Here is a 17210-nt window from a genome sequence, read left to right as displayed (position 1 = left end):
TTCTTGTATCGATCAGTTTCTCCATAGACAATACGTGTGTGAGTGCACGCACACAGTAAATGAAAAATCGTTCTAGTGGAAACTGTATTGAGAGTGGGCATCCCTACAAATAGGGTACAATTGTAAAATGTAATCAAATAGCAGAAAACACCTTAACTTAAATGGAAATATTTGGCGTGCTTCACAGGCAAAAACAAGTCCATGTAAAACAGAACCAAAATATGCTCTTCTTAAATTTTAATGCTTCCTCCACCACTTTCCGCCACAAGAAATTGCACGAAGTTAAGGGGACTCGATCTTTTGTGCGTAATTATAGAGGGCCAGGGATTCACTCTATCATTAAAAATCATTTGAAGAAGTCAAAGAGCCCTAAGAATAAAAACTGTAGTGTAATTCACGCCAGACACAATTTCTTTATATGACAAAAATTATTTTTTGTAATCGATCAAAAAACAAACGTTTTATATATATCAATTTTAAATTTAGCCTGAATCCGTAAATATGGTACCTCTCGCCCTTTTTTTAGGTCAAGGCTGTTTTTACCATTATGCAGCAAACCATTGTTGAAGCTATTTCACATACATGTATAAAACATTCTAAAGAAAGAATGATGCCATATACTGTTGAAATATCTTTTGTTGATTTCGAATGATAATGTCATGAAGTCGTAAATTTTAAGGTCAACTTCCTAAAACCAAAACAAAACATTGCGACGCAGATATTTCCCGACTTACGCAATTTCATCATCACATCAGTGTCTTTATTGTTTGTTTGAAACCTTTCCCAAACGATCGTGCTCTTTATGCATGAAACGGCTAATCTATCTTTACAAAACGCGTCTTTTCAGTAAACAAAAGGCTAAAGATGGCATTATGAGATTTATCATTTATCATTACACTCCTCCACTCAACTGCCACCGTGGCCGAACGGTAAAGCGCTAAACGCTTAATCGAAGGAAGTTTCGAATCCCAGCGAAGCCTGTTGAAACTTTTTTTCTTCAAAATTCATGATCGCATTCCGAAATGAGTCACTTGTCGGTAAATCATGTATCGTATCCTTAAACAGGATATATGAAATGCTATCAATTTGTTGTTTTCCTCCCAGATTTCATCTGTTCTTGGGCTTTGTTGGATCCTAATGTTTGTGGCCAGTGCAGTTGATACTGACGTCTATGGCAAGCCAAGGGGGTCAAAAGCGTGGAACAGCTACGCGTAGCTTCTTTCTCGTTACGAGCAGCTGTTTGACCAATCAAAATAGTCAAATTTAATCACGTGGTTGGGTCGTTAGCTGCGCGTAGTATAGTTATAGGTATCCTCTTTCACAATTATTATCTTGTAATTAATTTACGGAATTAGCATAGATAACGAACGGGTAAAGGAGGCCAAATCACAGCACGTGTCAAGAGAACATGTTGCTAATGCCTGGCTAAAATGACACAAAGCATATTTATTTAGTGTTTCCAAGTTTACACCGTGTTTAATAGCAAGTAACTTTATACTCGGGCTGTATTAGGGTGCAGGGGATATGAAGGTCAAACAACAACTACTACTGATGGGTAAAGATATTGCAGGGAAAGCGATATCACATGCCGGAGCGTAAATATGGAGAGAGTAAAATGGGTCAACATTTTTTTTTGAACGGGGGGGGGGTTCCTAAAATTACAAAAAGTCGGCGTCAATAAATTGCGGCCCTCACTATTTCGGCATCAAAATGTTATGACCCCCGACTCCCACCACCGATACACCTTACCCCCTAGACAGGCTAAAATTGTACTGAAATCAGTCTTTTTGAATACAATAAACACACTATCTGTAGTCATCTTGTGACTCCCTACATTTTGTCATTATCAATTTATGACCCCCTCCCCTTATTTTTCTTTCCAAAAAGTATGACCCCTATATTTGGGATCCCTTCCGAAGAAAATGATAGCCCCTAAATATAGAACAATCATTATTCTGTTCAGATATTACTTTAATAGCACCTATACCATTTTTAGCTGATACACTACAGATATTTTTATTTACAAAAATTAACAACATAATATTTGTGAGAGAGGATGTTTACATCAGCTCCACGTGTTTAAAACCGCGAATCTGATTGGTTAATAAGCTGCACGTAACGAGAAAGAAGCTGCGCGTAGCTAGTCCCACGTTCTGAGCCGCTTAGCTTGCCATAGACGTCATATGGTGGATTGCAATCATTGCATCATCCCTACAAGGTGTTCATATATTCATCTCCTTTGGATTTAACTACCAATCACGTAAATTGTGGAACGATTTCATCAAAAGACGTAAAAATTAATATTCACCCGATTATTAACTTGGTGATGGTGAACCGCTATCATATAACCATTATCTAGGCATTCGATACCCCTGTACTGTTAACAGAAATGAATGCATTGTTCAAGTACGAGTATATAATAGCACTCATGTTATATTACAAGAGCCTTAAAACAGGCGTGATTCGGTTATTATCTAGCGCACGAGTATCAAAAACAATAAATTTATTTAGTAAACCGGTAAAGGTCATTAGTCTTGAGATGTTAGATGAAAGTTCCTATGATGGTAAATCAAGTAAAATACTAGAAGCTTAATATTTACTCCAATACACATGCACTAAAATCAAAATATTGAATATTGTACCAGTAATTATAAGAATTGTGTAATCATGATAATGAAACCGTTTTAATAAGATAATTCACCAAATTCTCATACCATTAAGGGATCTAGAATGAGCGTTTATGGCGTTTCGACAGTATTTTTTGTAGGACATGGGAGCACCTCAGACGTATCGAATTGCATTCTGAATACGAAGGATGTCTTTCTGATATCAAATAATTTTCATGTTTTGAAATTCACGATATAATACAAATTTCATGACAAATTATTAAAATTTGATATTTTTCAAATTTTTGATATATATCAGTCCTCGAAATAAATTTTATAAATCTAATGATATATTCTTAAAGTGTATGTAGCTGGGAGGAAAAGTCGACGATCAATTGAATATTGTGACCTTTTATATTGAAGATATGGATTTTTTTCCCAAAAAGACCTATTTTTTTGGTGTTTTGGGAAAAAAAATCCATATCTTCAATACGAAATGTCAAAATTTTCAATTGAACGTCGGCTTTTCATCCCACCTACCCCCCTAATTGCTACAGTGTTTGAAACACTGTAGCTAATGACCTGTAGTTTCTTATCATACTTGTTATGATGGACCATACAAGGAGGAGACCGTCCCTGGTAGCATCTTGCATGTAGCATGTAGATAGTTTAGACAGTAGTGTAGCATGTAGTGTGAGGGGACGACCGACTTGTGAGATAACGGGTAAGGCGCCCTGGTCTACCTTCAAGACTGGTGGGGGTTGTGAGCCTGCTGACTTGTTCAGCAGGTGGCGGACAGACCAGGACGACGGCTTGGAGAGGGATAGGCTCCGCCAAGCTGTAATTTGCCTAAGATTCACCAATTGATGACAGTATGACAATAAATAAATTGAACATACCGGATCGGTCGCAGCCCGGACCAATGACCGCGCCTTCTGTTGGGCGTAGCCAGGGCAGAGGTGATAAGTATGCTACTGGTGCGACAAAGATCCGAGGTAGAGACAACATCACCATTGGAACATGGAATGTTAGAACTCTGAGACCTAACGGAAAATTAGAGGAATTATCCTATGAGCTTGATAGGTATCACTGGAACATCATCGGGCTCAGTGAAGCTCGCTGGAAATTCCATGGCGAGATGTGCACAGATGAAGGTCACAAGCTCTACTACAGTGGAAGTGAAACGAAGCATGAGTATGGAGTGGGGTTTATCATCCACAAAGATACTGTAAATGCCGTCATGGGCTGCAAACCAGTCTCAGAAAGGCTCATCACTCTTCGTATGAGAGCTTCCCCCTTTAATATCACCATCATTCAGGTGTATGCTCCGACTACAAGTCATGGAGATGATGAAATGGAAATATCTTGGTGCGATTATATCAGATGAAGGGTCAAAACCTGAAGTGCTTTCCAGGATTGCACAAACAACTAGTGCCATGGCAAAATTAAAGCCATTATGGAATGACAAAAATATCTCACTGGGTTCCAAAATCAAGCTAATGCGCACCCTCGCCATATCGATCTTCCTGTATGCCTGTGAAACGTGGACACTGACAGCTGACTTGGAAAGGAGAATACAAGCACTGGAGTTGAGATGCTTCCGGAAGATCCTTAACATCTCATATAAAGACCATGTGACCAACGAGGAGGTGCGGACCAGAGTGAAGCAAGCTATTGGTCCCTATGATGACCTACTAACAACAGTCCGGCAACGTAAACTACGTTGGTACGGCCACATCTCTCGCTCCTCTGGGTTAGCAAAAACAGTCCTACAGGGTACAGTGAACGGTTCAAGAAGAAGAGGAAGACAGAAAAAGCGATGGGAAGACAACATAAGAGAATGGACTGGCCTGAAATTTACCACCTCACAGAGGGCAGTGGAAGACAGGAACAGATGGAGAGAGATTGTCAAGATGTCCTCAGTGGTGCCCCGACGACCAAGCCGGTTAAGGGAGCAGTAAGCAGTAAGTACATACACTTTAAGTATACTAGTAAATCATCAGATTTACTTCAAGTACTGTTAAATATCAAAAATATCAATTTTTAATGATTTGCCATAAAATGTGTATTACATTGCAAATTTCAAAAAATCAAAATTATTTGATATCAGAAGGACATTCTTTGTATTCAGAATGCAATTCGATATGTCTGATGTGCTCTAATGTCCCACAATAAATACTGTCCAAACGTTCATACCCTTCCCTTAACCAGGTAATATAAATTTTGTTGTCCAACCTTGATAAATGCCCTTGGTGCACGTGATTCGCAATGTGATTTCATACATGAAATGAAAGTACCATTGATAGCTTTTCTTTTCATGCGTCAATAGATAAACGGATTACATCTTGGCCGATCGAAGTCGTTGTGGTTCCTTCTTATCTCTTTCTTCCATGATGATAAACACGCCAGAGATCACTCAGAACGCTAGTGAATCTATGGCTTAATTAGTGACGTAATAAATCTGATTAAATATCATAGCAATAGGTGAAAACGATTTTGAATATATGGCGCTGCTCTACAAACAGGTTGCACTCATCACCGGTGTCAGTTTTCAATTATAGTATTGAATACAATGTGGGTCTTTTCAAAGATACTAATCTTACAGGTGCGAGTGATCAACATGATATGGTCAATGCAGAGGTACCGCGTGAACGTACCAGTGCAGCGCGGTATATTCACAAATTGTTTTCATCTAATTGCTATGGTAGTTAATCTGATTATTTATCGCTTCTCCAGCGTATACAATCGATTGAATTTGGTGTTGTTATTAGCAAGTTTTTGAGTTACACCTTTTCACTGTAAAATTAATTTTCCCAGCCAAATGATAAGCAATAATTTTCTTTTTTTTTCAGTTAATGTCAGGAAAAATTTATAATATTTGTTACTGCATATTTTTTTTCACACCCTGATGTTATTAAAACTTAGGTATGAAATTTAGGCTTTTAGTGTAAGATTTTCGATTTTCACAGGCTTCAATATAATTACTTTGCCCCATTTTTTTTTGGGGGGGTCAACGTTTTTGCTTTTCAAATTAACATAAATCGCTAATAAAAGATATTTTCCAACTTTTAAAGCACATCATATAGGGTTATATATTATAGTTTGTCAGAATTTCGGTTTCGATTGCACCATTCTTCAATTCCGACTACCAATTTAGTCAAAATCAACTCTATACCTCATATGTTAGAAAAACAATTATCAACCACGAATCACATGGTTTTATTGAAAACAAACTCATATTGACTATAAAAAACAGCCAGCTCTCAACACGCGATATTCGAAAAATATTTAAAAAAAAAAATACAGTACAAAGCATATAGTTTTTTTTCTGATATTTACCGAAGAAATGAAAATTATTGCCTTTCATTTAGTGAATTCAAGTGGGTCTTGTTTAACAATAGCCATCAACTGACTAGCGTTCTGCGTGTATAAAACAACATGTTGTGTATGTCGGAGACTTCCTTTAACTGGTTACTGCCCGACACGACTGATCAAATTCTATCGGTTACTGGCATGAGAATTAAGTCGTATTCATAACGGTCGGACATAAGTGAGCTATTACCGGTAATAAGCAGCAACTTATAACCAGTAATAGTGACTTAAAGGAGTATTTCGTGATCCTAGCATCCTCTTTTTATGACATTTGTCAGTACATATCCACGAAAAAGCATATTCCCAAAATTTCAGTTGATTCCGATTTTGCGTTTGCGAGTTATGCATGATTATGTGTATTACACTGCTCCATAGACAATACGTTGTAATTTCGTTCTGGTGCACCAGAACGAAATTCAAATTTCACGATATCTTTGCTAAACGAATTAATCTGCAAGAAATATTTTGTACATAAACATTATGTAGCCAGAGTATTCCAGCGATATAAAAATCTCAACTTTTTTTGAGAAAAGTGGGGGGATGAGGCTGTGGATCACGAAATGCCCATTTAATACCGGTATTAAGTGACTTAAGTCCGACAGTGTGAACATGACTTTAGGTGCACCGTTAATTATATTTCGCACTCGTTAATAATATTATAATAAAGATTGAAGCACACTTTACGTTAATGTCGTTTGTTTTGTCGTAATATCGTGTATTAGAAATGAACATAACGTACATAACAAATAAATACCAGTAATGACTGAACAGCTTTATAGGCTGGTTATGTTTCCCAGATTTGTTAACATTAGCATGTCAAGGCGATAAAAATGATACGCCTATGGTTAAATTCCGAAGATATCCATGTATTCGAATTGTAAAGTCACGCTTCACTTGAGATTGTTGCAAGATTCTTATGTCTGATGGATGCCTTGAGCTTTGGTAGAAAACTTTCCGGAGAGAAAATTATGTTTAAAGTATGCGCGAATTCAATCCTTGTTAAAATTGCGGCACTTGCAATCAAACTGTCCCTGGTTTTGTATATGGCATGTTAGCATTGCAATACTAAGGTAGTGGGATCAGCTTTTTAAAATGCAATTTATTTCTAATATTTATTAATATTATTATTTGTTTGCTTTTTTGTTTGTGGGACAATTCCTCAGGATGCGTTCGCACATGAGTTAAGGCGGAGAAATCGAGTCATTGGCGTATGTCGTAAATATTGCGCCCTAAGACGTATGAATATACAGAGTGTCCCAGAATTATTTATAACGTGTTTTAACAAAATATCAAAGATAGTGAATAGTGTATCTAATGACACAATACACCGTGCAGGAGTCGCATTAATTCTAAGTAAAACAGCACAAAACGCACTTCTGGGATATAACCCAATTTCAGCACGCCTCATATCAGCAAGATTCAAAACACAGAATGGAGCAATGACCATTCTGCAAGTATATGCTCCAAACACAGCTGACTGTGAAGAAATGGTAGATGAATTCTACGATCCTCTTCAGACTACTGTTAATAAAACTCCAAAAAGTGGGGACTTAAATGCTAAAGTTGGAACCAACTGGCAACAGTGGGATAATATCCTAGGCAAACATGGTTATGGTGAAGTAAACCAACGTGGTGAAAAACTTCTCAACTTCTGTGCCGTAAATGATTTATGTATTAGCAATACAATATTCAAACAGAAAAAGGATTCAAGACAATGGACATGGGAGTCTCCAGATCAAGCAACACACAACAACATAGACTACATCATGATAAGCAACAAGTGGAAAAACTGTGTGCAAAATGCCAGAAGCTACCCAAACGCTGACATTGGATCAGACCATCAGCTTGTAATAGCCAATATACGCATGGAATTCCACACAATCAAGAAAGCCAAATATCCAAAACAGTACGATATCTTCAGACTCAAAAACTCCAAGACCAGAAGAGACTATGAAATTGAAATTGGAGGACGCTTTGCTCCACTAATGGAGCAGGATGATCAGGACACTGACAGCATGTGGACAGAAATTAAAAATGCCTTCAGTGAAACATCAGGGAAAAAAAGAGCCAAAAGGAAAAACCCTGGATAAGTGAAGAAGTTATCCAGCTTGCCCAGGAAAGAAGCAAAGTCAAACAAGAGAAACTTACTGATCCAACCAAACGACGAAGCAGATATAACTTCCTAAATCGTGAAATTAAGAGAAAAACCAAAGGATGCCGTGACAAGTGGCTTAAAGACCTATGCATCAAGGTAGATCAAGCACATCAAGCTGCAAAATCCAAAGAAGTCTACTCAACAATCAAGAAAATTACAAAGAAAGCAACCACCAAAATGCAAGCAGTGAAAAGCAAGGAGGGAGAAATACTCTCTGAAGCAAATGATGTCAAAGAAAGATGGAAAGAGAACTTCCAAGACCTGTACAACAAACAGAACCCTGTTGACAAAGAATTCACAAATAATATTCCCCAAATGCCAACCTCTGCTGTGGAACCAGATATCCAGTTGGATATCCTGCGCGACGAGATTGTCAGCTCAATAAGGAAGCTTTCCGATGGAAAAGCACCGGGCTATGACAGTATTACTGGCGAAGAACTCAAAGCAGCAGGAGACAGAGGAGTGGATATCATTCACAAACAGTGTAAGAAAATATGGGACGAAGAAGAGTTCCCCAGCGACTGGGGAAAGGCAATCATCACCCCCATGTACAAGAAAAAGGACAAGCTAGACTGTGGCAATTACAGAGGAATCAGCCTACTTAGTCACTCATGCAAAGTACTCACATTAATTCTTCAAAAACGTATCATGAAAAGGGCTGAAGAAATTTTATCAGAAGCCCAAGCGGGGTTCAGACCAGGCCGGTCAACAATTGATCAACTGTTCACCTTGAGACAAGTAATGGAAAACACCTAGAAAAGGACAGAGGACTCTTTTGCTGTTACATTGACTTCGAAAAGGCTTTTGATTCTGTGTGGCAGGAGGGCCTGTGGATGGCACTGGGATTCTTTGGATTCCCCAACAAAATCATAAAGCTGCTAGAAACACTCTACCGGAAATCAGAAAGCGCTGTAAGAGTTAATGGAGAGTTAACAGAATGGTTTACTACTGCAGTTGGAGTGCGTCAAGGGTGCGTGATATCACCTCAGCTATTTAACATCCTTCTTGAGCTGGTCATGTTATATGCACTTCATGACACAAATATAGGAGTAAACATTCAGGGAGAGCTTATCAATAACCTACGCTTCGCGGATGACATCGCACTTGTAGCTGGGAGTGAAAAAGACCTACAAACTCTGGTAAACCTTGTGCATGAGAGTAGTACAACACTGGGTCTGAAAATCAACATAGGAAAAATCACCAAAAGGAACACACAAATAAATATAAATACCCAAGTTGAGGAGTTTACATACCTAGGAGGGAAGATCTGTCAATCTGGATCCTGCACCGAGGATGTAAAATTACGCATTGGGAAAGACATAGGGACTGTTCAAAAACTCCATAAGATTTGGAGCGCCAAAGACATCCAGAGAAGCACAAAGATCGAGCTCTATAAGGTACTTACGCTCTCGATACTATTGTATGGAGCGGAAACTTGGACACTAAGGAAGGAAGATGAAAACAGACTTTCAACATTTGAAATGATGTGCCTTCGCAAAATAATGGGAGTGTCACGTCTCGACAAGATCCGAAACACCACCATTCGCAAAACCCTCGACATGGAATTTACCATCCTGGACAGAATCTCAACAAAAAGACTCCGGTACTTCGGCCATATACAGAGAATGCCACCATCACGTTTTCCTAAACTAGCATTTGAGGCACATATCCATGGCAAACGCCCAAGAGGGAGACCACCAAAAAGATGGAGTGACTGCCTGAAAGCCGACTGTAATAAAGTAAACATCAGCTCCTTGGTCAGCGCTAGCAGGCTAGCTCAAGACAGAAGGAAGTGGACATCATGAAGCAGATGGCACCACTCAACCCCAAGTTGGAGTGAACGCCATAGGTCAAGGTAGGTCAAGGTATCTAATTTTAATAAGTGCAATACAATGACACATATGTCTCCTACTTATTCTGTGACTTTCATGCAAATAGCTTGATTGGTTTTGGCGCGACATTGCTATTACTGAAAATGGACGAGAACTGCATGTATGTGATTTACAGCGCATGGATCCTTTATCACCATCGTCCAGCCGCACTGTGCAATATATTGGCGAAGTCCTACATTCGTTTACAGGAAATACACAAAATTTGGCACAGATGTAGAGCTTACACCGCTGAATAAATTTTGATATGGGATTAAGTGATACATTTCAATAAGACTTCAGATATTTAGGTTAAAATACATACTTTTTATGTGGTTTTTACCAAAATTGTTACCCAAAAATGTCATTATTACAGAGGATTACTTCCTCAAGGATCCTCCGCAGTAAATTTAAATCTTTATGATTATCTATGGTAATGGTCTGTTTTGAACCGTTTATCTTACATATACGAATAATAAACGAATTTGTTGTAATGGTGTTTTCATTTTTCAAAAGACAAAATGGAAAAAACTGATGTATTATTTTGTAAAAGTTGTGGGTTTTTCCCAAATAAAAACACCCGAGATAGTGAAATATTCTTCCCATGTGTCCTGCGTGCGAGTCTACGAGTCTTATTTAATGACAAAAGTGATTTAATCAAATCAATACAGAATTGATCTCAATTGATATCTCAGTATTGAAGTGGTTTGGTAGGTTATTCACTTGCATTGTTAATCCGCTGGAGTGTTTTCACCCTGTGACCATTGTTATTCAAATGATTAATGAATAATGCAAATTGTGTTCAACGTTTGGACAGAGAGTAGTTATTCTTGAGAGGGCACTCACCTCATTTGCATGGCAAAATTACCCGTCTCCTCTGCAGCCAATTTGGTTTCGCTCCATCGAAATCAAGCTGGTCACGGAGGAGACTACTTTCCTTTGTGTTTGTTCATTTGTGTATGGAGAGCCCTTCTTGGAGTCCGTTTGGACTCAGGCTACGCTCTCAGCTAGAGTCCGACGCTGCATTGTACTAGAAACACCTTCTCTGTGAACTCGCTAGAGCAAGGAAAATAAAAACTGGTTTCATTACTATCTGTTTTGAGCTTTTTTGCAGGTCTGCGACCATGGTGTTACCACAACTGTCTTTGCGTCATTAACATGTGCTGGAGTCTAGCACAGGTCAACCAAAGTCCCGGATTTTAATAAGACAATAATGATTGACACACACACCAGGAAGTTTCTCATCCAAAATAATGAGAAAATTTAAATTCTCACCATTTTGGCCGTTTCTCATCAAAATGTCCGTTTTCTCATCCGAAACTTCCTTTAGTGTATTAAGTTAGCTTAGGCCTATTGATCCTAAATTTGCTGGTAGGGTAAAACTCGTTTTAGGGGGTGTTTAAAAAAGTTGGCCACACATGCGTATAGGCCTACATTATCATACTTGAGTGCCCCTCCCGGTGAAATTTGAGACTCATTTGGTCACCGTCCTAAGCGTCCTTGCCCACACGAGTCGCCCAGGAGTAGGCCCTACCCGGCATTATTAATTATTAGTGGTTAGCCTCCCTAAATACAGTCGCGTATCGTGTTGTCAATTATCGTTACTTGTGTCCATGGATATGACCCCATGTATAAGTAGGCCCCTAGTCTTCATAGAATTCACACAGTCTATGCCATGTCATTTACGGATACAAAGAGGATAATAATGTTGAGGGCGCCCACACAATCTTACACCGTCTTACACAATGTTCCAAGGCAAAGTTCAGTTTAATATTTACTCATCGTAAAAATACAGACGTTTTATTATGTGATGATGTTGTCTGGATAGGTGGACAGTTGTCACACTGTGGAAAAACAACAACCGGGAATCCGCATTCATTTACAAATAGCATTAAATTAGTATCACATAGTGGCCTCCGTGCAGTGGAAAACCTTAATTCTTTCATCAAAAAGAAATGAAAATGACAAAAAAAACGGATCCACCTGTACGCCTATAAAATGGGCACAGAAATTTGTCTCAAATATGAATGAATTTTAAGAAACATACGGGATATGATGAACCAATGACCTGACGCCATGATAGTAGGATCTATTAGTCGTTTTATATACAATGTATATACCGTGTTGTCATAATACCAATATTTGACATAATATATAACGAGTAATATTTAGTATTGTAAATATGCAGTTCATATGCACAAACGAACACTGATCTTTATGATATTCAGGTTGTTGTACATCTCATATAACATGTCATATAGGAGGTCATATGTGTTGACCTTCTCCTATTGTATTTGTTCATCTGTGTATGGAGAGGATTAGCGCCATTAAAACTCCATCAGTATTTGGGCGTAGTTCAGTGAACTCACCAGATTGCTATTCCAAGTACTTTGATAAATACAGATAATATGTATTAATGGGTCGAGGCGATTGCATTGGAAAACTAATAAATTATTCATAACAGTTACGTAATCAATCGATAGTGCGGACACTTTTCATTTACAAACCACCAAAATTCGTAATCTTTTAGCGTTGGAAAAGAAACCACGTGAATAGAGTGTCATCCCCCTGGTTTGGACTACGATCTATTTCAACACCATGAAATTTATATCTTAGGAAAATGTGAGTATAAGCAGATATTTGAAAAGCCTAGTAACATTGTGTCCAATGGTACTCCCCATTACGGGTTGGTCACTGTAAGGCTTTGCACCCCCAGCCTCTGGACTTGTAATGAGTACCGCAGGTTAGTTTGCGAAGCTCCCCTGGTCGGGTAGTATCCCGGGGGTTCTTGCCTAGTAGCTAATTCGCATGGACCGTTGAACGTTTTTGGGTTGGGTAAGGATAAAATTCCCTTCTAAAAACCAATGGCAAGTTTATATACATGTACTGAGTATACATTCAACGAAATGGTTACTTTTTATTTATGAATATTTACTTCGTTGTGCTAATTAAAATTTAATTTGCATAAATTTAACTAAGCACCAGTGGTGTTATATGAATTACTGTTATACGGACTGCAGGAGCCCTCTATAATTTCTCTTGTCATGTAACATTTGCATTTAAATCGAGCTGTAAATGCATTTGTTCCGTAATTCAGAGAACTGCATTCAGATTCTACATGTATGTTGTGATCCTTTCCATAGTGTTTCTAAAATGTCCACGGTGTTCCTTTTGTTTAGCTCGCTGCCCGAGACCGTTATCTTGAGCTATTGTGTTGATAATGGTCTCTGGGCAGCTAATGGTCGAGGCAACGAACCTTAAACAAAAGGAATACAATGGGTTAATCTGTGAATAGAAAAGGGCTAGACGTATATACGCAAATAATGTGTCCTCGGCAGTAAAAACGTTTCAATAATGGGTTCGGCTGCACCTCACCCATTATTGACGTTTTTACTGCATTCTGGGACTGTAGCTCCGACTAATTGATTTGCTCCGTCAAACTATAGATATGACTAAAATAACAGACCATAAAGCTCCGAATAAAAATAACTCACCACCCATGCGGCTGCGATGTTCGAGGAATAGACCTTTTCTTCTATTTTCCATCACGCACTGTGGGGTGTAGTGTTCTGTTTATAACGCATAACGCTAGTCAGTCGATGGCTATTGTTAAACAAGACCCACTCAGTCACTTAATTAGGTGCTTGAAACGGTCGAATTCGATGTTGAAATAGTTACACCTTTTCACTTCATAATTAATTTTCTCGGTCAAATGAAAAGCAATAATTTTCATTTCTCTCGGTTATTGTCAGAAGAAAACTATAATGCTTGGTACTGTATATTTTTTCAAACTCTGGTGTTAAACTTAGGTATGGAATTTCGGTTTCTAATGTAATATTTTCGATTTTCACAGGCTTCAATTTTCCCCGTGACCTTTTTTTGGGATGGGGGGGGTCAACGTTTTGCTTTTCAAAGTAACATAATTTGCTAACGAAAGATATTTCCCAACTTTCTAAAGTACGTCATATAGGACTATATGTCATAGTTTTGTCAGAATTTCGGTTTTGACTGTACCATTTTTCAATTCCGTCTTACAATTTTGTCAAAATAAACTCACGAAGGTGCCCATGGATGGATGAATTTTTGCAAGCCAGAATAGAAATATTGTATATCTCTGCTGGTTATATGAAAATGACGTACTGGTTGGACATTTTGGCAGTCGCAAGTCGTTGCAGCAACATAAATCATGAATTGCAGGGCAGTGGGACAAGATCCATCTTATTGTAGAGTGGCCACGTAATGGTAGTGTGCCTGGTTTCAAGTACATTTCCCAGTATAATGAATTCTACTATATTGTCCTTGCATACAATGGAGCCGATAACAAGATCAGGAAATTGATACAACCAGTAGTAGTACATGTAATAGTAGTGGCTGTTAGTCTTATACTGTACTATGCTTATAATTCAAATATTTGGTGTTTTTGTGCTGGCGGCAACCCAGCACTTATTGCTTGGGTTCTGTTTTCTGTTGTTTCTATAAGTAATTCATGAAGAAAGCGGAAACTTGTAAAAATGTTGCAAAAAATTGATCAAAATGGTTATGACAAACTGAAATACTAAAATTGGCCTGTGCAGATATCAGAAATATTGTGTTGATTTTGCATGTTAAGGTAAAATAGGTATATGTCTTAGGAAAATAATTTTTCTGAATCTTGAAAAGGAAGTTTTGCTGGTTCTCTTCACTAGAGCACTTATCTTGGCAGGCTATGGTATATGTGGGCAGACACACCGGATACCATGCATGCTTTGTTGGAATTCAGTATATATCTCGGTGTGTTGTATCATAGACCCTGGATGGTTGTATATGGTATGTGATCCAATATCTCTAGTGAGAGCTACCTGCTGAGTTATGATGACATATTTAATTTACACATCTTACTCTATTCATGTTCCTAGTGGTCTGTCTGTGGTGGTCTGTTATCTTAATATGTGTTGGATAATATTGTCAACTACATGTAACATGTTTGACCATGCAACATGCAGTAAACATGGTAAAAGTTGAATCCCTAACATCTAAGACCTGTGTTAATAAATAAGCAAGATCACTGAATATTGGAAATATGTACATTTCCTGGTAACACGATGATGACCAAAAGCTATTGATGCACACATTACCTTCAAATATTTGGGTCTATTTTTATGATGACAATATGGGGTGTTTCCATAACCTGACCACCTTTTCTGACTAACTTTTCTGACTACCTTTTCTGACCAGCTTTTACAGTGAGCCCTGTGATATTTGATTCTTACACTATAGACCACAATGGCCTTATCCCAATGCCATAGTCCAATAACATTAACTAAACAATCATAGTGCAAATTTTGACCTCAAATTGCAGAGTATGAGGTTTTTGTACCCCAATTTTCAAAGGTCATTCAATGAATGTACAAATGTATTGCAGTTAAAGAACTGTGCACTAATAGGTGAGAATGTTTTGGATCCTAGTGTTTTACACCATAATCATAGACAGTCACGCTGGGTGATAATTAGCAAGCTTTTCTCTGGGACTTGTTAATAGATAAACAACATTTTTAAGGGTACATGGTTGTTATTTCTTTCTCACTTTAGATTATTTATTTGTACCTTTTGCTTGTCGAGTATCATTTGATTTTGTTTTGTTTAATACAGTTTTGTTTGTATATTTAATGTCTTGGATGCACCATCGGATCGAGTGCCACTGATGTAAAAGCAATTTCCAAATAAAAACTTGAAACTTAAAAACTACAACACTTTCATGGTAAATGAAATTATTTAAAACAAATAAAATAAAATTTGTTACCCTCAGCACTTCCCTATTCAGACTTTGTCTGTCTGATGGACAATTAAGGGTATACGATGTATTGTTGGTCGAAGCAGCAGCAAACAAAGTAGTTCACAGCACCTTGCAAATGGTAGTGAGCTTTAGCAAAAATTGCATTGCTCAATAAGCCCAATCAGCATTGGAAGTTTGCAATGCATTGTGGGACACATTTTGCAGTTTTGGGACACTTTGTCCTTTGACCTATCGGGAAAATTCAGAAAAATTGGGGTTTTGAGCGTACAAAATATAACTTAAAACGTGTTACTAGAATAAAAACAAACCCAAAAGTTTGATTATTTTGTATAAATTAATTATTTTATTATTTATAATGATAACATTATTACAATAATAAATTAATGATTACAGCAATTTTCCAGATATGTCAGAGGTCAAAGTGTCCCAAAAAACCTGAAAGTTATGGCGATTGGGCTTATTCATAGCGAGCGTGTAGAATAATTCCCATAGTTCCTTGCGGTTAGACTCCAGACGTTATTGAGTACATCGTTCAGCGGACGTTGCTACTGTGCATTGCAAGTCGACATGGCGTCAAATGACGACATATTGAGTCAAACGCAAGGAATTATGGGATTTAATTAAGGTCAATTGAAAGTTTCATTAATTTTGGTAAATGGTACGTTCGTTGTACTTGTGTTTTTAACTTTATATAAGTTCAATGTCATTGAACTTGTCAAACTCTATATGTATATGTTCGCAAGGGCATTACCCTTATCATCAATAGGTCAATGACTACTGCCTGTAATTCTGATATTCTTGATCATTTATATTATTTCACTCAATTGTTTATGCTATCACTGGTTTAACAATTCATCCTATACCTTTGAACAGCAGCCAAATGTTGTTAATCGGTGATAAATCCACACTTTTATTCTAGCATTTGTACGCGAACGCAAATAATAGATAGAACCCGTCATGCATGGCTTTTGTACGTTTTTACTCTTACATGCATTATTTTGGAGGAAGCGGCTTAACAGCCTCAGTGGCAGTTGAGATTTGATTCAGACCATTAAAATCATTTGTGGTTTCAAAATGGAGTAAAACATCTTCGTGCCATTTTACGTAATTATATATAATATCCTTGTTCTGTCTTATTCCGGCTATCTTCAAGTTTGTTTGTTTTTGTAAATGTAACACAAAACAAGAGGTCGCCCGTAGCTTTGCGTTTAGCAGCTGACCTCGTTAAACGTTTGCCTTCTTAACTTTTTTAAGGCACTAATTAGCATTCCCAAATTCGTAATCAGAGTTTAAATTTGATACGAGGGACATGTAAGTTCTGCGGTGCTCGAGCGCAGACTCGGGGAAATCTGCCGTCTGAACGCTTTGGAGGATTCCAGTCCTTGAGTTTTATAGTTACCTTAAAGATTTAGCTTCTTAGTCACTATTTCAATCAT

General features: G+C 37.8%; 3 protein-coding genes across 3 annotated transcripts; all 3 read left to right on the top strand.

Moving 5' to 3' along the window:
* Window positions 1-3528: 3528 nt before the first annotated feature.
* LOC140144615 (craniofacial development protein 2-like) lies at window positions 3529-3993 on the top strand. The gene has a single exon (XM_072166430.1). It carries the CDS (start codon window positions 3529-3531, stop codon window positions 3991-3993), a length of 465 nt encoding a protein of 154 aa, XP_072022531.1.
* Window positions 3994-4042: 49 nt separating this feature from the next.
* LOC140144614 (uncharacterized) lies at window positions 4043-4567 on the top strand. Its single transcript, XM_072166429.1, has one exon. The coding sequence runs from the start codon at window positions 4043-4045 to the stop codon at window positions 4565-4567; it is 525 nt and encodes a 174-aa protein (XP_072022530.1).
* Window positions 4568-7417: 2850 nt separating this feature from the next.
* LOC140144613 (craniofacial development protein 2-like) lies at window positions 7418-8068 on the top strand. Its single transcript, XM_072166428.1, has one exon. It carries the CDS (start codon window positions 7418-7420, stop codon window positions 8066-8068), a length of 651 nt encoding a protein of 216 aa, XP_072022529.1.
* Window positions 8069-17210: the final 9142 nt, after the last annotated feature.

The sequence above is a fragment of the Amphiura filiformis genome, unplaced genomic scaffold (genome assembly GCF_039555335.1).
Source record: "Amphiura filiformis unplaced genomic scaffold, Afil_fr2py scaffold_66, whole genome shotgun sequence".
Lineage (NCBI taxonomy): Eukaryota > Metazoa > Echinodermata > Ophiuroidea > Amphilepidida > Amphiuridae > Amphiura > Amphiura filiformis.
The sequence above is the reverse complement of the archived record's forward strand: the minus strand, read 5'-3'. Positions and strand labels throughout refer to the sequence as shown.

Coding starts and splice junctions, on each gene's coding strand:
- LOC140144613 (XM_072166428.1), top strand. CDS start 7,418: ATGACCATTCTGCAAGTATATGCTCCAAACACAGCTGACTGTGAAGAA.
- LOC140144614 (XM_072166429.1), top strand. CDS start 4,043: ATGGCAAAATTAAAGCCATTATGGAATGACAAAAATATCTCACTGGGT.
- LOC140144615 (XM_072166430.1), top strand. CDS start 3,529: ATGACCGCGCCTTCTGTTGGGCGTAGCCAGGGCAGAGGTGATAAGTAT.